The 21666-nt window shown below is 41.6% G+C and overlaps 1 protein-coding gene across 1 annotated transcript in view; it reads right to left on the bottom strand.

The window, feature by feature from the left end:
- Positions 1-21666, bottom strand: part of LOC118315856 (metabotropic glutamate receptor 8) — a 120564-nt gene that overhangs the window by 33227 nt on the left and 65671 nt on the right. The window contains exons 4-6 of the mRNA XM_035643487.2: positions 11984-12119; positions 10517-10671; positions 10284-10421 (exon numbers count right to left, since the gene is read on the bottom strand). Of these exons, the coding sequence (XP_035499380.1) occupies positions 10284-10421; positions 10517-10671; positions 11984-12119 (429 nt within the window). The remainder of the gene's footprint in view (positions 1-10283; positions 10422-10516; positions 10672-11983; positions 12120-21666) is intronic.

Genomic DNA, 21666 nt, shown 5'->3' with positions numbered 1-21666 from the left:
TGTAATTATTCCTGAAAATTGGCTTTCTATATCTTGTTATTTTAAAATGAGCAGGAAAAGACCTCGCAGTCTCACAGATTAAAATGATCCACAGATTAATTAATAGGAAAATGAAAACATTTAGATGGTAAAGCAGAAACAAGAGCAGAGTATGTAAACAAACTCGTTTCCATCTGAGTGCTGCTCATTTTGAGTGTTTACTTTTCAACCCCTATACCTAACCCATTAGCATCAGAAAAATAGACTTCGCTCCATCTCATTAGCTGTGCATAAATAGTGGAAGTGAGAAGGTATTAGCCAAATTTATTTGAAAAGTCTGTTAAACGTCTTTCCAAAAATTACTGTTACTAGATGTCTGTGGAGTTTCTCTTTCATCCAGGTCATAGTTATCCAAAAGGGAACTGAATCAGGAGCAGCAGAACTCCTCAAGAATCTACAACCAAGTCCAGTGGCTCCTGATTCAACACTCTTTAGGATACTGTTATCAGAGTTGCGTTGCTCTGCGATCACGCTCCCGGCCAAAAAACAAAGAGATTAGAGAAAAAGAGGAGGAGGAAACTAACTGCTGGAGTAGACCCTCTATGAACAGACGAGACTTATCTGAATTAATAGGGGTTTAGAAATGAAATCCAATTTAATTTTAACAGTTGGCGGGCGTCGGGGGATCTGTCCGACGGGAGACATTTGCTCCAGCAGCAAAGACTGAGTGGTAATGAATGAGCCTCGAACGGCAAGCGGAGAGCAGTGGATGTCAAATAGCAGGGGCGATGAGGAGATGTACAGCCAAGCTGTGGAAGATCGCTTTTCGCTGCAGATGATGAAAGGCTCTTAAATATGTATGTATGTTAACTGAAGATGTGAAAACAATGTGACAGTATCACATGAATCTGCAGCTCCCCTCAGCTTTACGGAGCATTACAGTATATTGAGATTTAGCTCAGTGTAAAGCAGGCAGCTTTACAAATTAAAGCTCTAAAAAAAGCCACTGTGTGCAACCTGCTCAGAAGCAAGGAGCACATACACAGTCAGGGAGCAGCTGGTGAACATAGCGGGGCAATTAGCAGCTGCAGAGCCAGATGTTTCCCACGGAAGGTGGTGGAGACCAAAACCGGAGCTTAAAGAGGGAATATTGGAATTGCATTCATCAGGTGGACTGCAACACAACTCCACATAGTAATCCAGCTCTATCAATTTGATGCTTCTGAAGTTGGTGCTGGAATAGAGGTCATGGGGTCATGACGATGATAGAATACTTTTCCTCTGGAACAAAAACAAACTGCTGCTGAGTTTTCTTGGCGCAAAATACAGAAACCATGTCAACCTGCTACGTCATTGAACACCCTCTCGCTCTGGGATGTTTTTAACTGAAACAAATGCATTTTCCACACGTAAACTTCATGAATGAAAGGGGTTTGGAGGAAAAGTGAGCACCTGGCCACAATGTCATTTGCCTCCCTGTTTGCTAATGAGACTTTGTGCCTGATGATGATGATGATGACAAAAATCCAACACTGACTGAGATGAGGCAGCATGCATGACACACAGCTTCATGACAGCTGCTGGCATTTCAATTATACATCACTTGCAGGGCAAATTTAATTCCTTCTCGACAGGGTGGGCATGTTTCTGCTCCACTGTCTCCCTCTCTCTCTGAGGCATCCTTCTGTTTCAATCAGATTCGGAAATGAGATAAATAATAACTAATTACAGAGGTTAGTTGTGATGGGATGAGTTCAGGGAAACCCGCCTAGCTGTGGCGTCCTAAACGCCTGACTATAATTACATTAATCTGAGTATTTTTGTTGGCTCTTGTGTCACATACATCAGCAGAGGATTAAAAATGACTTCTCTTCTGATTCCGACTAGGAGAACATAAACACTGGAACATGAAATCGGGACAGACAAGTCTCAGAGCTGCTCGGATATTCATGAATTCATCCATGGAAGAAATGAAGATTACTCCTTATAATAAAGCATTTCTCTTTCTCACTTCAAGTCCCTGCTGAAGACAAACACGTCAAGACAAGTCAAAATGATTAAACAGCAGCATTCTTTTAGGGGTTAAAGTTCAGATCAAATCAATGTGTTATCTGTCGGATTGGTCACCACATCTGAGCCCATCACACTGCTGTCAAACCTGGGAAGCAAAATGAAAGCTGCTACCTGTCATGTTCTCCTTTTTTTACACTCTAAAGACAAAAGTGTTGACAAAAAAACAAAAAAAATCCTGAGAGCTGCTGAACACTAAACAGCTGCTTAATCTCTGATACAGAGGCAGCGTCTCTGCGTTCAAACTGAAGCAAAAAAAAGACGCCCGGCCCCTTTTCGACATGAATCCTTCATCTGCTGATGTTTTTAACCAAACAAACTGCATGAAAAATAAATAAAAATACACATACACATACACAAAATAAAACACAAAATCAGTGCAGCAGAAGGGTACAGTGTTGTAAAAGGGTGAGAAAACATGAGGCTCTTAATCCAGCAAACACATTGTTCAACAAAGTAGAATCAAATATTCATGTTCTCTGGTGAAACTGTATGTGGAGTAAAAAACAAAACAAGGTCTCCCCTGAACAAAAGAAACCTCTGTCCTCCAGAACTATGAACATTACATCACCAAATGTAGAGGGAAGACTGACACTGCAAAAAAAAAGATCTCTGCTTTATTTTAAGTGAAGACAATATTAAAATGCCTACTAGGCGACATTTGTAGAAACCATGTAATAGACTGAAGGCTGAATCATAGCAGTTGGGTTTCTGAGCCCACTGTCAATGACCAGGGTGGTGGTTCAAACGACAAAGGTGTCTCCATTACCAAAACAAGCCTCTGTCAGCTGCTGCTCCTCCTACACCAACAAACAAGACACAAGTTATAGATCACAGTCAGTGAACGGCTGACAGGGAATCCATCGCTGCAGAGATCAGGGTCGAATCTGATGTCGACCTTCAGAGGGGACGAGGGGCTCGACTGCAAAAAGGACCTGATACAGACGTTTCAGACTGATGCAGAGGATTTGGCTGAAGTCAGGTTTTCTCTAAGCTCTTGACATAGTTCCAGTGTTTTCTCTTTCAGCGAGTGAAGTGACTTTACCTTCAAAGTGAACTTCATAGCTGCGCTTAAGTGTCTGAGAGGTAAATTTTTCAAGTCAGATAAGTTTTCAGAAGTTAAAACCTCTAAATATCGTGTATTAAAATCAATTAATCTTACCCGTACTAATCTCAAAACACAGTTTGTGTCTAATATCAGTTTTAAGGGATTTGTGTGCTTTAAAAATTGCTTGCCCCTGGACATCCACCGGCGGGCATCCGCGCCGGTTCCTGTGTCCGAGTACACAATTTCCTCCGAGGATCAATAAAGTATTTCTGATTCTGGTTCTGATTTGCCAATTAATTAACCTGAAACTTTGGAGGAACTCCTGAATTTAAGGGATGCTAAAATATTTCGGTGAAAACCTTTAAATATTTTAATATATCAGTTTTTCCCTAAATCTGAGCTAACATTCTTAAATGAGGATAATAACTCCTCAAAATATTGTTTATTTGTTTATTAGTATCCGAATATCTCAGGGCACCAACGTAAACCAAATTATCATCCTAAGCATTCGATTAAATTTGAATTCATTCGTCTTATATATTATATCTAAGAAAATATGTAAATTAAGGGAAAAGCCTCTGAAATGTACACAAAAAAATTGCGATTTTTTTTGTTCATCCGAGCATTTAGGAGGGAGGAGGTGCTGAAGGTGGTGGCAGTTTACTGAAACTGCCGATTACTTTGATTAGTTGCATTTGCAGTTGCAGTCCTTTCCTTCGAAGTTGAACAACACAACCACATCAAGTGCCTGATATCAGCCCAGTTACAGAAAAATGTGCTTCTCAAAGATACTTTGTATATTTACTCATTTTGAGAGAATTATTTCCTTATTTAACCCTTCCGATTTGTTTCTTCAACCAATATGACATATGTCAATTGAACACACGTAGTGGGAGGGTGTTGAGGGGAAGCATTACAGGACCCGAACGTGAAATGAAGAAATAATGCTCTGAACAACGATGAAAGACCACGCACATGAGGAGATGAATTCCATATTTTCGGGAACCACTCCCAACCCTGAGCACATGGCAATCGATTATCTAAAGAGTCAGATTCCATATGAGCCCTGGCTGCACCAAATCACAGGCGCCTGAATCAGGGCCCCCCATTTTCAACAATAACTATCATAGGTGGTGATGGAACCAGACAGAGCCAGGGCAGCTGTTTCACACTGTTTTCAGCCTTTATAATGAGCTATAAGTTAGCTCCGTCCTTGGTGGACAGGAATGAGAGTGATATCAATCTTCTCATTTCACTTTCCACCAGATATAGCAGAGACGTGTCTTTGCCAAAATCTCAAACTATTCCTTCGAGTTATTTTCCTGCCATTTATGTAGCTTCAGTATGCAGATGAGGTTTCACCATCTGTTTGTCCGTTCACATATTTCTGCATTTTTTAAAGATGTTTTGTTGAATGCTACCTATCTATGGTAGAGTGAAAACATAAGTTAACAGAACCTCTCCCACTACAGTGTGATTAATTTACAGCCCAAGCACTGATTTTACGTACACACAATATAGACACACTTTCATACACGCACCTGCAACCTGTCAGCACTCTGAGCTCACAGCTCCTACCAGCTCTGAAAAAAAACACATAATGACACACACGTACAAACAGGGGGCCTGGGAAGGTTGGGCGACCTGCTGACTCAGCTGTTTTTATCGCATGGTGTGATGAAAACTTAATCCGTAGCCTTTAACACACTCATTGGAGAGTTGCGTCCTGACGGCAGCAGACTGATCAAAGCCGGACACTGAGCTCAGGTAAAGACTTGCAGCGTTATCAGAGCAGCAGCTGGGACATGGCAGCTATTCTCAGAGCGCTGACACTGTTGTTCCGCTGTTTCGCGTCTGCCTGCCGCCGGCGGGAGGCTGACGCTCGGCCACATCCATCCAACACCTTGCACAAATCCCATTTCGCGTGTCGGACATGTTTGTAAAGGATTTGGACCTCAGTGGCCCTCTGTTCTACAGAGAAAGTCCTCCTGAATCAGGCAGGATTACATGCTGGCGCCAGGACTGTGCAGTCAGCACAGGGAGACTCAGTGGATGACAGCTGGACGTGATCAGAGAGCAGAGGAAGAATTCACTTCAGTTCAGATTTAAAAGCTTGTCATTTACATCTGTACGTCTGCTATCATCTGAATCCTGAAAACAGAGGAGCAACTAATGTAGAAACAACAGGAGCCGCTGTCAGAGCCGCCGACAGGTCGCATACTGTTCTCCCTTTCTAATGTTCAAAATTCAAACTCCTGCTGCAGCATGGGAATAATTATAAAATTCACACAGTATTGATGTGTTTAGGTAAAACAGGCTGCCACGCACTGCAACATTCACTGTCACTTTAAACTATTTTTGATCTTCTCTTCATTGAAGGGAAATAGAGGTAACAAGGAAGGTGGATAATCATTACATCAAACTATCTGAGTGGTAAGAAAACATGTACACACCATGGAGGTTTATGGTGCCGACCCTTCACTTTTAATAAGCCCTGCTTTACCCATATAAAAAGGTATCCAAACAAAGTGTTATATTCAAACACAGCAGTATCAAACGAAGACAAATAGACAAAATATGACAGATCATTGTTGATCATTTTTCATCGTTGGACACATATTTTGGATCATTCATCTAATGTTCTTTCAGCTTTCAATGTTTTTGTACGTTCTCTGTACTATTTCAGTTTCAGTGTGTTAGTAAGTGGCATTTATTGGTGAAGTCCAATTGAATCCTCTCGCCTCACCCTCCCATTTCATGTACTGTATGTAACATTCAGGTACACCTAAAAACATGAAGCGCATTTTTGCATCGCAATCTTTGCGGCAGTTTGGCCGCAGGATCATTTGTGTTTCTACGTGCTTTTCATTAATAACGCGAAAAAACTTGTAAAAGAGAACTGCCTCTAAAAAGGCAGATAGAAATGCAGATGGGAAAGCCATACAAAGTGGTTGTGCTCACTGGGGCTTAAGTTACTGTCCAACTTCCTCACTCACTTTCTGCTAAGCCCTCTCCTTCTTCACCAGGTCAGGATACAAATAGCAGCTTTTGGTGACAACTTTCAGCGACAATAGATTTCTCCTCCATTTCTGATACGTTTGGACGTCTGATGACAGTGACATATGGAGGATCTCAATGCTAATTGGCTTTCACAATAGCCCGTAACACAAATATTCGGCTTGGTCTGATAAAAGTGAAGTATAATATAGTACTACAGTATAGTATTCTGGTTTCAGGCTCCCTACCAGATTTAGGAACCTGGCTGCAGAGACTTGCTCCTGAATTGTTGTGGTAAGAATGAATGGTGAATTGCTTTCATAAAAGAATGCAAATCTGAAAGACAAGTGTCTCATTCTGTAAAGTTTAGCCAGTTGTTACTAATGAATGTGAGGTATGTGAAGTGGGGCAATTTCAAAATGAAGCTATCAAGACAACCATAATGCATCTACCGTTCACAGGCAATCTAGGGGACTGCATCACAAAGATTTTCAAAAAAACAGATGAGTTGTTGAATTTAAGTTTTTTTCATTGAAACTTTTTGGCACATCATGTTGTTTTGAACCTTAAACGCTCTGAATCTGGACCATTGGCTGAAGCAGCTTACATTAGAGGTTGTGAGTCAGATAATAATTTGCCAGACGTGACTTTCCAGCATTATTAACATGACGGGGTTATTATGTAGCTGTTATGAATACATACACTGCCACATTCCAATGCTATGATACATTTTTTAAACTGCAGAAAGATTGTTTACCTCTAATCCAAAAATATTAGTAAAGGGGTTTTTTTTTAGCTGATCTGTGGAGATCTAAGATCTTGCTCCTGGAATCTGCTGGATCCACTGGCTAGTTTGGGGGCTACAGCCCAGTGCTCCGAACAGCACTGGCACCACCGTTGCCCTCAATTTCCACATCTTTCAGCCCTTGGTATTTTTTCCAAGCTCCTTGTGTTCCTTCTTTATGTTGCTGTTGCTTGGGATTGCTACATCTATTAATTCTGCCTTCTTCTGTTGTTTGTTGACCACCGCAATATCTGTTTGACTCGCCATCACCATTTTATCAGTCTGGATCTTGAAGTCCCACAATATCATAGCCCGGTCATTCTCAACCACCTTTGGAGGTCTTCTACTTTGACCTTGGGACTTCCAGGCCATACTTGGTGCAGATGTTCCTACGCACTATGCCAACCACGGTGTACATGCCGTTTCATGTACACCAAACCTGCCTGCATCTTACACCCTGCTGTTAAGTCCTGTCTGGTGTGGTAGACCCCGGCCTCTATTGATCTTGTGCTTAGCGCCTGCTCCTTTGTTGCAATGAGAAGTGCCTCTGTGCTGTCTTTGTGACAAGCATTTTCCAGCCATTGGTAGGATTTAGTGTTATCAGCCATTTCTATCTGTCGGTGGTACATTACATTCATTTAATTATATTACATGCTGTGCAGGGGGCTTGTCCTTCCATGATGGTTTCTCTTCCAACTAATCTGTTTTCTGCTGCCTGAGGAATTCACTTAGCAGGTCATCACTAGAAGCCATCTTCCTGATGTACTCCTGGATCTTTGTTGTTTCACCCTGGACTTTGGCTCTGACACTCACTAGTACTCGGCCTCCTTCCGCTGGTTGTATAGCCTCAGGCTTCTTTCTCCTCCTTTGGCCAAGTAATTATACCAGCAGAATGATGGTATAATCTGATATGTATGTATGATCGCTCTGATTTTTTTCTTCCCGCTCATCTGGCTTTTCAGAATCTGCCTTATTCTGTTTAGATACTTGGCTGTGGCTGACTTCCTTGCGGCCTCCTCATGGTTTCCTTCTACCTGCGGGATCCCAAGGTATATGTAGCTGTCTTGAAAATATGCTATGCTGTCTTCTGGTAGTTTACCCCATGTAGTTGTGATCATCTTGCCTCTCTTTGATTGCATCCGACCAAACTTGTTAGTCCCAATGATATTCAAATGTAGTTGCTGTATATCCTGGTGATGTGGATCAGTGAGTCGAATTCTCGCTGATTTTTTGCATACAGCTTGATGTCATCCATGTAGAGGAGGTGGCTTATGGTTTCTCCACTTCGTAACTGGTATCCATAGCCTATCTTTGTGATCATCTGGCTGAGGGGGTTCGGGCCTATGCAGAACAGGAGTGGGGACAGAGCATCTTGATATATGCTGCACTTGATGGTAACTTGTGCATTTGGCTTTGGGTTGGCCTTATGACTGCTCTGTCGACCAGTAGCTGGTACTTAGCTATTTTGGTTTTATTACCAATTCCTGTCTTGGCTCCAGCTCATGTATTGAGCCATATGCCTACTAATCTTAGACACTATGATCCCTGACAGGAGTTTCTATGTTGTGCGGAAACAGGTTATTGGTTATTGACCCTCCTTTCTGGGGGTGCCTCATGATCTGGACTGTCCTGCCTTGGGTTAACCACTCTGGACGAGTCCCATCTATTAGCAGCAGGTTCATGTCTGCTGCCAGGCATTCATGGAGTGCAGTTATTTTCTTCAACCGGTAGGTGTGGATCATGACACTCTTTCTTGGATGTGATGGTCACTGGATCTTGTTCTCGGAGATTGCCACCGAGCATTGGTGTTATGTGATGTCTCCGTCTCTAGTATGTTTTTCTATTATTGTTTAGTCTGGGTGGGTCTGTTCTCATCTTACTCCCCTGCCAATAAGTTCACTTTGGATAGTTAAGTGGAGAAATTCCTATCTATTCTCCTGGCATGAGATCTTCCATGTTGTGCATATATATCCTAACTGATCTGAGCAGAAGAAAACACAATCCAAGATTCCAATTGAACTCTTTGTTGGAACAGCGCTCTTCGGACAATGCAATATGCATATGATTTTTGCATTTTTCAAAGGACAGTGAAAAAAAAGATGTATGACAAGTATCAATTCAAGCAACTTTAGTCCAGTGCTTCTAATTTATGCTCACAACGTTTCTACTCCATTTGATTTCAGAAAACTGACTGGGGTATTGTTACTTTATTTAAGTAGAGGATCTGAGTAGTTCCGCTGCTGCTGAGGTGTGCGTGTATCGCATCAGTAGCTAAAACCAACAGATGCACTGACGTAGCACAGGCTCCACACACTGTATCTGCAGCAGAGACACGGCATGTTTCTGCTGCCTCAAATCACCCAGAGCCTAAACAAAACAGCTGAGTCTGGAACAAAGACTTTAACCTCATCATAGATTTGTAGTTTTGGGGCTTTTGACTGCAGGGCGAGAGTAGATGAACACACGTGATTTCCATGATGTGATTTTGGTTGATGCACTGGTGTGTGTGTGTGTGTGTGTGTGTGTGTGTGTGTGTGTGTGTGTGTGTGAGTGTGAGGAGAGAGTTGCTGAGGAGTAAATAATTAACATACTCAGTCGAGTTGAATTTGTTTATCTTGTTGCCTGAAATCACAAATCAGCATCAAAGGGTTTTAATGCCAGAGAAACTGGGACTGCCGCTTTTTACCCACAGCTGAGCCACAGCAGGAATGATAAGATAAGGAGAGGAGGAGGCTGTGCACAGAAGAAGGAGGTAGAAGAGGTACTGAACGTTCAGGTTCAGGTTACTTTATTTGTACCCATAGGTAGATTTGGTTTGCAGTGGACGAGTCCTCATCCATCTTAACACACATTTACAGACATTTGACACACATTGCATTTAACATCAAACATGACACACATTTAACAGACAACTCACAACTCAAGACAAATGACACCCCTGTGATAATACCAGAGGAGAAGATTAGGCAATAGAGGAGGTCGTACTGAAGGAAAAGAAGAGGTAAGGAATGAAGGAAGGGGTAGAGAAGGAAGGGAGTATATAGACAATGATTTAAAATCTCTGATTAAGGAAGACAGGAGGCAAAAGAAAATGGAGGGAGGTAGAGAAGCAAGGAGAAGTTCGGACTGAAAGATGCAGGGAATTAGGCATTAATGAAGGACAGAAAGGTGAAAAAATTAGAGGAGGATGGAGAGAGAGAAAGTGAGGAGTTAGGGATGAAAGATGTGAAGAGAAAAAGGAGGCAAAAGAAGAAAGATGGAGGAAAAGCTGCAGAGGGAGAAAGAGGAAGAAGCAGCAGAATAAGTAGAGATGAAGTAGAGGAAGAAGGAGAGGAGAAGGAAAGGACTAGAGGAAACAGAAAAAGAGTTTCTTCTCTGGAATTATAATCTCCATGAGTTTCGTACCTGTACATTTCTTGGGGCTGCCTGGTCTCTTGCCGTGCATCCCCAGCTTACAGCTGAAGTTTTCCTCCCAGAACTCTGCGAACCAGACGTTCCTGCGGTTGTTTGACAGAGAGCGGCTCTTGAAGTAACGGTCGAACGCTGCCAACAGAAAGAGAAAAAAGTTATTACAGCCACGTTCTGTGGTCAGGTTTGTCACACGGGGGATCCTTCACCCCCTTTTTTTCCTGCCTCACCGTCCACAGACGCCCTCTTCGGGAGGATGGTAATGGCGCCCTCAGCCACACGCTCCTGCTGGACCACCGGAGAGATCTTAGAGCCCCAGCTGTCAGAGCCCACCCACAGGAAGTGGCCCGTCAGGTTGTTACGTTTCGCCGCATCCAGAATTCGCCTGTCAGGGTCCCAGAGGAGACAGTTGAGGGAGGTATCGAGAGAGGTCATAAAAAACACTGCAGTGGTGCAAAGTAACTAAGTACATTTACTCAAGAACTGCACTTAATACAAAGGTATCTGTACTTTACTTTACTTACTATTTACACTTAATTGTACTTTATACTAAATGCAACTATATTATAATGCATTATTATACTGTCGCTATAGATACAACTTTGTTGATCATGGGGGAACATGCACAAACACCTGAGCAGCAGTATGCAGTAATAAAATGAAAGTGACTTTTACCAGCTGCAACTTTACACTGATATGCACATTGCTGTACCAATATCTTTAATCCAAAAATGCAAAATACATTTTTTCCAAATGTGCTATTCTGCATAATGACAGCTTTACTTTGGTTTGTATTTTTGCTTCAGCTTAACATTTTTAAAGCAGAACTTTTTATGTTTGTATTCTTTTAGATATCAATCAAAGTTAATTCAATTTTTCCTGAGGGGGACAAGAATACACTCAAAACCACAACTGCCAATCTCATCCACTGTGTTTTTTACTGACTGAATATTCTGATTAGAAACACGAGAGATAACCAGTCTCATCCTTTAGGTCTCATCTGACTTGGCTTGCCTCCGTCTCAGGGTGTCTCTGTGTTATTCAGAGCTGCAGATTAACATCAGCTGTAACACTGATCGACAGTGTGTGTGTGTGTGTTTCCAATGTTATATTTGGAGACTAATTTCACATGCACTGGGGGGGAGCAGATCTGCAGTGTCCTTCAGAATAAGATTAACTGATTATTTTTCTAAAAATATGGTTTTTTTTCCAAATTGTAAAGTAAGTGAACAAAATTGAAATAAAAACTTCTAAATAACACAAGTAAGATAATGTAGTAACATCTTGTTTCTTACTTTATAAGGACTATGGTTCAACATATAAATTTGTTTTTTGAGGACTGAGTTGTGCTCTTCTAGCAGTAGGAGATTCTTACTCACTAAAATACAGGGGGAAATCAGTTTAAAATTATGAAATTGTGAGCCTCTGAATGTGAAAATTGTTTAGAAGTCATTTCAGGATAAATCTTCAGGAGCAGAATGAATCGATGAAATGACCCTGAATTTCCATCCATCTTCCATCCATTGTAATCATGATTTGTCGAGGGTTGATGTGTGAAACGAATCAGCTCTCTCTTCACTGCATCATTGAAAAGGCTGCCATTACCACTCCACCCACCAAATTGCATTGAAGCTACATTTTTTGTCGTTTTGTGAGTGTGTGTGTGTGTGTGTGTGTGTATGTGTGTGTGTGTTTACCGGATGTCGTCTTCATTGGCAAACATGATGACAGCACGGGCGTTGGATGTCTCCAGCAGACGAAGGACGATCTTGTCGAACTCGCCAGGTCTCGGCTCCCGAGGAACCTTCAGTGACTGAGCGATGCAGACCCCACCTGAGAAAGGGGCAAAAATATAGAGCAAAATGATCAATATATAGACATGATGAGACATACTACAAGTTGGACATCAACCAATCAGAGCCTGCAGCACAGATGTGACTGGTAGATCCGCATTCAGACCAAAAGCATATTAGGAGGCATTGGTGGGGGTGTGTGTATCGTAACAGAGAGACCTCAAATCTGATCCAGGAAGTCTAGAGGGAGAAACGTAATAATGCTTTTAAATGGTTAATGGAGTGCAAAAACAAATCATAACACTTTTCTAAAAAGTGCTTTGAAAATAGACAAAGTTTCACCAATTTAAAAGCACTGCTGCCATGCGAGAACAGCTTTGAGAACTTGCCCACGTTCTTGCTCAAAGACACATTGACATATGGACAGGAGGAGCCATGGATTGAAACCAACTGTGCAGTTAGTGGACCACCTGCTCTACCTCCTGAGCTGCAGCTGCCCACAAAGGCTGATCAGACAGTCATGTGTCAGCTTGGACTAAATATGATTATGACAACAGTATATTTAGAAATTTTACATTGATCTGTAAGCGCGGCTGAGGCAATAGCAAGACGATCACAACTCACCACATTCACAAAAATGGAAGAGGGACAAATAAAATATTTTTTTCCTTAAGAGATAGATAAATATCTTTCTATAGATAGTATGGATGGATGGATGGATGTACTTTATTGATCCTTAACTGGGAAAGTTATTAGTTTCTTTAGGGACCATGATGGTCTGAAACTGATTTTAATGAAACGTTGTGGACCTTCAAATGTCTTTTCCGCATGTATTCATGCAAAAAAAAAAAATCTTGATTCGAAAGCTTCCTGCTCTGCACAAGTTAACTGTAAACTTCCTTTCAGTCGTCTTTCATGGGTATCTCTGCTGTGTGTATGTTTGTTCAGTAGTGTGAACATGTAGCAAACCCGTTAACGCATCTGCTTTTATCTGTAAATGTTTCAATGAGCATGCTCCATCTTCACGCCTGTTAATCTATTGACTGTGGTATTGTTTTCTTTGCGCGCATCACTTAGTCCCTGCTATAATGTTTGAATTAACTTCGCTGTTGATCTAGTTTTTATCTCCACTCTGCTGCTGTGACGTTTCACCACAGGGACCATTAAACTTTAATCTGCAGTCTCTGAAACAAAGGTCAGGAGGTTTATTAATGCTGCCAGAGACTAAATACTGTCAGATTATCACTAACATCTCACTAAGGGGGTGTACCAGTGGGAATCCTTCATGCAGCATGAATCTGTTTAACCACAACCTAAGTCTGACTACTCCCCCCCTTTAGAAACAAAGACAAAATAAATTTGTCCCTTTCCTAAGAAATGTCTTTTATCTGCTTTATTCTGTCTTGTCAGATGTACAGGCAGATGATGAGGAAGATGATAATAAGATGCAGGAAGAGGGTTAGGAAGGAAAAATGAGGTGCAGCATGATGATGACAAGAAAGATGAGAAGGAAGAGGTGAAAGGCCATTAAAATGATTGAAAGTGTGAGAGTGCGGGAAGAATGAAGTGAACTCTCTGTAGACCACCGCAATAAAATTATAGCGAGGCATAGATCAGGGCGAGGGTATAAAAACATTTCTAAAGCCTTGAGTGCTCCCAGGAGCACAGGGGCCTTAATTGTGAAATTGGAAGAGGTTTGCAACCACTTTTTCAACCCAGACAAACTAGACAAGGATGTGACCAAGAACACAATGGACACTCTAACAGAGCTTCAGATGTCCTATGTATAGATGGAAGAACTTGCTAGAAGGTCAGCCATCTCAGTCAGGCCTTTATGGTAGAGCAGCCAAGCCGAAGCAGCTTTGTGTAATAGGCATATGACTTTAAAAGACTCTGAGAGCAAGAGGAAAATGATTCTCTGGTCTGATTAGGACAATAATTGAACTCTTTGGGAAGAACTCCAAAGACTATATCTACAAGTCACTGCTCATGACCAGGCTAATGCCATCCTTACAGGGAAGCATGGTGGGAGCAGCATCATCCTTCCTTAAAAATTGGAGGAAGGATGAATGCAGTCAAATACACAGAGGTCCTCGAAGAAAACGTGCCCCAGTCCCGGGACAGGATCACCTTTTACCACAATGACCCGAGGCACACGGTCAAGACAACTCAACTGTCCTTCAGTGACCTGGCCAAAGCCCAGATGTAAACCCCATTGAACATCTGTGGAAAGACCTGAAAGTGGAAGTCCACAGACTCCTCCCACTGGAGAAGACTGAATATTAATATTTAGTTCAAAGACAGCCATCTAGAAAACTGAGAGTCGGCATATCTGCTGCCACTTTGTGTTGTTTGACATCAGCACACAGCTGGAGAGCTACTGTTAGCTACCTGGGAATGAGCAGGGAGAGACAAATACAAGTCCATGCTCTGCCTAAATGAAATAGTTGGTACTGACAGGCTTTATTTCTGTGGGACAATTCATAGTTTATGAATGTGGGTGACAGATTCCTGTTTTTGGAATAACAATTATAGTTCCTGAGATTCCAAAAAATGTAAATCGTCAAAACGTGTCATAAGGATTAGAAAAAGCTGCTGGGCTGTTCATTTTCTAAACAGTTGGAAACTAATTAATTCAACTTAATCTTGAAGATTAAATTTTGACCAGGGCGTTTGTGACACAATGTTGACTCCTGGTGATTTTCTCACTGGGATCTTTTATAGTTTGCTCAATTGTCATTGGGGTTTAAAAAAAAAAAAAGCAGCTTTCATTTTCCATATGTAGAGAAAGCTTGCATAGAATGAGAGAATGTTTTATGAGGACAATTTTGGTTTTGTCTCATAGTATGTTTCTTTATTACAATTTCGTCCATGTGCTTAAATGTTCTGACTAGTTCATTCCCTTCTCTCTTCAGTTGTAATTTAAGTTGTTGTTTAGTCCCCTTCATGCCTCGTCACATCATTTAACTCTCTGCTTCGTCTTCACTGAAGACTGCTGCTGAAACCACACTTAAAGTTAGTGATATTGTTCCTGCAGCCTTGCCTCTGGAGAGCAGCGGTGGAGTTTCTAAAATGAACTTCGAGCCTCTGAAAGCATGAGATGAGGTCAAGTACAGTAGAGGCGCAGTAAATACAACCCTCACACTGTAAGCTGTTCCAGCTTAATTGGCTCTGGAGAGGTTTGTTATTTTTTTCAAGTTTGGCCAGAAAGACGGAGCAATTCGTTGGCTGACTGTCACAGGAATTCTTGAGGGGAAAAAGAAAGAGTGCTTAAAATAATCACATCTGGTTTGTCTGACCTCGATTGTTTAAACAGTAGAACATCTCAGAGGTTTTTTTAACAAGGCAGAACAGGGGTGAGATGGCTTAATAATACCGCAGTAGAGAGATAATATTGAAGATATATCTATACTAGGGGTGGGGAACCTTTGTCCGAAAGACATTTAATTTTTTATGCCATTTAATCAGCTAAATTATAGTGTATAGTTTTAGTACATTATTCTAAATAAGGAGACTTAAAGTAAAGTGATATAATATTATGAGCTATTTCTCACAAATGAGCGTTTGACCATAGACATCTGTGTCTGATGAAATTATGAGATCAAGGCAGCAGCACAAGTTTGTCATCATTTCTCCACCTTACGCAGTTGCGTGTTATTGAGTGAATGATCTGAGTCATCAGCAAAGACAGAGGTCACCATGGTAACAATTAAAAGTTATTAGAATTTCTGTTTTTATTTATGTACAATAAAGATCCAAGAACATTATGATCCAATCTCAAACACAGCTGCTCAAACATCTCCATCCTCTCGTCTCCTTGGGTATGATTGGCTGAGCCTTAGCTTTTTCTTTTAGAAGTGAAATATTATGGTCACTGTTGGAGCTTGGATCATTGCTGAGCATCAAGGTCAAAATAATATAATAGATGGCGTAGTTAGCATTCATCATGTCAGACTCCCTGTGCGACAGTTTATCCTTAAGACAAAAATAACAAGACCAAGGGATCTATCTTAACTTGGGGTTGACTGATTATTGGAGCTGATATTCAACATTTTTATGATTATCGGTATTGGCCATTTTTTAAGCCGATTTGCCGATAATATCATTTCATTTTAAAATGTGATACTTTGGCTCTGATCCAGCCACAGTCACTATTCTGAACTTTAACAATATCCCACCCTTATTTGTTTGTTTCAACTTCATAATAATGCTGCTGATAGTTCCCTTCACCTTTTGGGTTCAGGTCATGTTGAAAGGTTCTGTGAATTAAACATATACTTTAAGGCATTTCAATCACTTATTATATTTATTTTAACTTCATAAAACTTAAATAATTGTATTTATTTGTTTGTTTATTCATTTGTTCAACTTAATAATAATGCTGCTCATAGCTCCCTCCACTTTGTGTGTTAAAGGGGCAGTAAGGGATTCTAAAGCAATACACGTTTTGTAGAAATCAGCGAATATTTCCTCACCGTCCATTAGCTATGGCTTTTGTGTGCGCGCTGAAAAAAATTGTGGTTTTCGCCACACCAAGTTTGTAAACATCACTTGTCGACACCTTGTGTGCCAACACGTGTTGGCGGGTACCGCTGGAACTCCGCGATTTGCGGCCCGGCCAGAGCAGTAAATTCACAACAACAAGGGAGAGACAAGCTTTCTCCAGAATCGATTACTGCCCCTTTAAGGTCTCGTTGAAAGGTTCTGTGAATAAACACATGCTTTAAGGCATTTCAACAAAGTTTTGTGTTAAAGGGCCCATATTATGCCCCCTTTTACTCAAGTTACATTGGTTTTCAGGTGTTTGAACTACATGTCTTTGCCAGTCCATGTCAAAACACCTCAAGGATCAAGCCACACAGCACCCTCCTCTTTCTGTATAAACAGCCCTGTGAGACTATGGTCGATTCCAGTACTTTCCTGCTCACTCCTCGCCCCCCTCCCTTCGTGTTCCGGAAAGCTCCTCCTCGCTCCTCCTCGCTCCTCCCCGGGTCTGCTGCCATGACAACAGTCGCACGTAACAAGGCACAAACATGACGTAGAGACCCGGGAGGCCCAGCGAACACATTCTCACCGGCAGCCGCGACCTCCGCCGCAAGCCGCGACCGGCAGCCGCAAGCCGGGAGCCGCGACCGACCGCCGGGAGCCGCGACCGACCGCCGGGAGCCGCGACCGACCGCCGGCAGCCACGACCTCCACCGCAAGCCAGGAGCCGTGACCGACTGCCGGCAGCCGCGACCTCCGCCGCAAGCCGGGAGCCGAATGCCGGCAGCCGCAAGCCAGGAGTCGAATGCCGGCAGCCGCAAGCCGGGAGCCGCGACCGACCGCCGGGAGCCGCGACCGGCGACTGCCGGGAGCCGCAAGCCGGGAGCCGGGAGCCGCGACCGACTGCCGGCAGCCGCGACCGAACGCCGGCAGCCGCAAGCCGGGAGCCGCGATCTGTTTTTCCGCACTTCAAGGGGGGAGGTGCTGCTCAGGTTGGGGGCGTGGTCACCCCAGTAGCAGGAGTCAACTTACGTTACTTGACGCCCGGGCTGTGAATGGCTCGTTTACAGACCGTCTGCACGATCAACCCGAACCACGAATCAACGACTCATTGTTTTCTTTTCATTCTTCGTGGGCTGGCAGACACCCCAGATAACAAAATATACGTGGAGGCAGGCTGAAAAGGTGCCTGGAGCATAATATGACCCCTTTAAGTCTGTGTTATTCTAAATTTTTAAACTCTTTTTTACTGCAGACAGATATCAGTTTCAAATATCGGTTTTCTTAGATTAGTAATAATCGGTGTCAGCCCGGAAAAAGCCGGTTCGACCCCTAATCTTAATGGTATGAGCTGATGGTATAAAGTGTGAGCATGAGCATGTTGGGGCGTGTTGTGTTCAAATACACTTCCTAGTTCCACAGTAGAAAAAATGTTCACTGCACCAGACACGTTTGCACCTTAGCAGACTGCTATTGTGGATGGATTTGTCTGGTAGCTTGGGCAAACGCTTCTCTGCAGGCAAAACTGATCTGCTCATGTGCAAATGGAAAGTGCGTGAGCAGACCGTGTGTGTGTGTGTGTGTGTTTAGCAAGCAGAGTGCATCAGCCTATGTAGGCTCGTGTTTCTATCTTGATTCCTGTGCTTCAAGATAGCAATGTGCCACAAATGTGTCATTTTAAGACCAACACGCATTCGCTTTTTCAGCAAAGTGGAGCACTGGACAGGAAAATGGAAACTGTGTTAGTCAAAAAACTAGCACATTAGCATTGCTTTGCACTGGGTGTAGGATGAAGCTCTGAGAGTCTACAGCCATGCTAGCAGCAGTCTATTATAAATGCTAATAGTAACTAGTTACCATGCTCATAATAATAATACTAACATGAAGATATAACACTGAGCATGCTATCTAAGTTGAGCATGTTAAACTCAAAGTTCATCCGAGGCTGATGGTTATGTTAGTAGTTTTGCTGATATTTTTTTAAACATATATTCAAGTATTAGACAAATCAAAATTTTGATTTTTAATGCTGTGAAATAAAAAGTGAGGTGACCATTAAAAATACTGGAAGTCATCCCCAGGGGAACACGAATGTTTCTGACAAATGTTCACATCGGTCCATCCAATAGCTGTTGAGACTTTTCACTCCCGACCGCAACTTTCCCCTTCATGGTGGCGCCAGAGAAAAAAAGTCACCCAAGATCCATACTTTGAGTTGGATAGTTGGTGGTTGTTGAGTAAATATTTCTGTGTGCACTAAAGTGATAGAAGGAAAGACTGACATTCCTATCCATAAATCCACACCACTGACATAGTTGAAAATATCAGTGGGAAAGAATGGACAGTTAAAGCGGACCAGAACAAAATTAAGAATTCATTTAAGAAAAAATCAATTAATTCGATTTTCGTGGAAAAAATACCTTTTTCCAACACTTTATTTTATTGGCTTGTGATAATAATTTGACGAAGTTTCCTTCAACAAACGATTCAACTAATAATAGGGGAAATGGAGACGTGTCCATTTGATTAATAGCAGTTAATTTCTGGTATATGCTACAAAGAGGACAGAAGCTCAAGAAAGCAATATGGACGGTAAAGTTTGCAATAATAAACTTCACTGCTAAAGCAGTAGTGTAGTGAAAAAGTGGTGTGTAATATCACAGAAATGTCATTGAGTGTATTATCTTATAGTGTTTTATCTCTGTGAAAGAAAGAGGAGCTGTCCGTTCAGAGTGGTCTCCAGGGCTGAAAGATGAACAACGCAGCTAAAAACATTGAAGACCCTGCTGCCATTATCATCACCATGACATCCTGAGCTGAGGCCATCTACAGTTGCTCCTTCAACACGCGGCTTCAATCAGAGGCTTTCAGAGTAAAAATGATTCCATTACAAAACTCCTTCTTGCATTTCATCAGGGCATCGGATCGGAGCTGCAGCATCTTCCTTGAACAGGCCTTTTCTTTTAGCGAAGGTTTGACATTATACATTTGATGGACAGAAGGTCAGGCTGCTGAGAGAGCGATAGCAGCAGTATCAGCTCACATCTCAGTGAGTGTTCTTGACACCTGCAGTCAGGTTGAAATTAATCACAAGGAAAGATTGCAGTTGTCAGTGTGTTTATGACAGCTGAAGGGTAAAAGGCATTTTTATCTGCGATTTGTTTGAAATCCATTGAGAGCTACTGGTTAACCTGCCAGCGAGTCCACGTTCCAAACACCTTGAAGGTCTTTGTTTGTGTGTGTGTTCCAAGTAAGATCTGCAAAAACCCTTTTAGCCGCACATGTTTGTCATAAATAGTTAGTTTCAGCCTGATGAATAGCACGTGTTCGCGAGGAAATGTGTATTCATGAGAGCTGTATGGTGACAGTAATGAATGGTCTGAAATAGATTGGTTTGACGTTAAGTTGTCAAAAAAATAAATCATGTTGCAGAACACCAGTCAAATTCATTGGCAAACTGTGATGATAATAATAATTTCATTTAATGCCGTTTTAACCATTATATTTCAATGAAAAAAAATATATCTGTTTTGAATGTCAAACTTTACAAAAATTAGTAATTTGAAGACAGAAAATATGTATAGATACGTATATATGTGAAATTGCATTTTGGAAAAGAAACAAAAATATACTCAACAGGAGAATAAGTAAATTAATAGATAGCAGAACAGATAAAAGTCTGAAAGTTTTTATCAGTATTGGATTTGCAAGAATTTTGAGACATTTTACATTAACTTTATCTTTTCAGATCTGTGCTGATGAACAGTCTTGGGGCTCTGCTGACCTTCACGCTCCTGAATCCCATTTCATTCAATCAGCCTCTGAGCCGATCTTATCTTTCAGCACAGCAGAGCAAAGCATACTTTCCACTCACACTCTAATAACATGCTTCTCGCTAAGCAGAATACACAGCTAGCACTGAGACTTAAATCTCTTCCAAAATTGTTGTACTTCTCTGATTTTCTCTTCACCTTTTCTTATCCAAACATCAAGCTCCCTTTTGCCCCTTTTCACATGTACTGAATATAATGCAGATTAGAAACAAAAAAACTGCAGAGTTCCCTGCACATAGATCCCTCTTTGGGGTCACACTTTTGCCACAGAAATAAGAACATGGTCATTAAGAGGTGCAGTGGGAGACTCACCAATATTTGTGAGGTTTGTATGTCGCCACCAATGGAGGCAATTCAAATGGCAAAGAGTCTTAAGTGCTAGCTTTTTTTTCTTCTCATGTAGCAATAATTGCACTTCATGTTAAAAAAAATTCTGCACAGCCACTGTCAAAATATATCCGCGCAATACATTATTATTATTTTTTTTTTTCTCATATTCTTAACTACTATCTGTATGACGGTTGCATTTATCTGAAGGAAGCAAAGGAGCGAGTGAAAAACCACTGAGGAGTGCTCTGGAGCCTCATGGAGTGACAGCAGATAAATGTGAAAAACAATAAAGATGGACACACATCACATGATTTTAATGAGGTTCAGATGTGAATTTTCCAATAGAGGAAAAGCAATGTGCTCCATCAGCTGTCGAAGCTTTTCCTGCTCCGCTCACATCCACTGAATTAACTTTGGGTGACAAAGTGCGAAGTTATCAGTTAACAGACTCTGAATGAGATGTTGTCACACACACACACACACACACACACACACACAAAGATGTGATAATGTAGGAATATGCTTCCGTTGCCTGGGAAACATAAAATGAAATCCCTGCAGCCTATAAATGGCTGAATATTTACTTTAAGCTCCACAGGGAATGTCTCAGGTTTGGACTGCCCGACTGAACCGAAGGAGTTGATTCACTTCACACTGCAGATATACTTAATTTACAAGAAGAAAATGGAAAATCCTTTTTGTCATTCACAATATGTTTGAAATTGAACCAAAAGGTCTGTTGAATATGCTTTACGTTAATTAATATTTTTTGGTCTCTCTTTTTTCTTTTATTAGCTTATATTTTCTTAAAATAATGAAAATATGTATGACACTTTGCAATGTAAAAAAATTCCTTTGAAAATATATGGTTGCATGCCATTGCCATTATCAAACCATCCACCAAATGTGGGCATCGTCTTTTTGAGGAATACTGTTTAC

Source organism: Scophthalmus maximus, chromosome 7, assembly GCF_022379125.1.
Source record: "Scophthalmus maximus strain ysfricsl-2021 chromosome 7, ASM2237912v1, whole genome shotgun sequence".
NCBI classification, from domain to species: Eukaryota; Metazoa; Chordata; class Actinopteri; order Pleuronectiformes; family Scophthalmidae; genus Scophthalmus; species Scophthalmus maximus.
The sequence above is the reverse complement of the archived record's forward strand: the minus strand, read 5'-3'. Positions and strand labels throughout refer to the sequence as shown.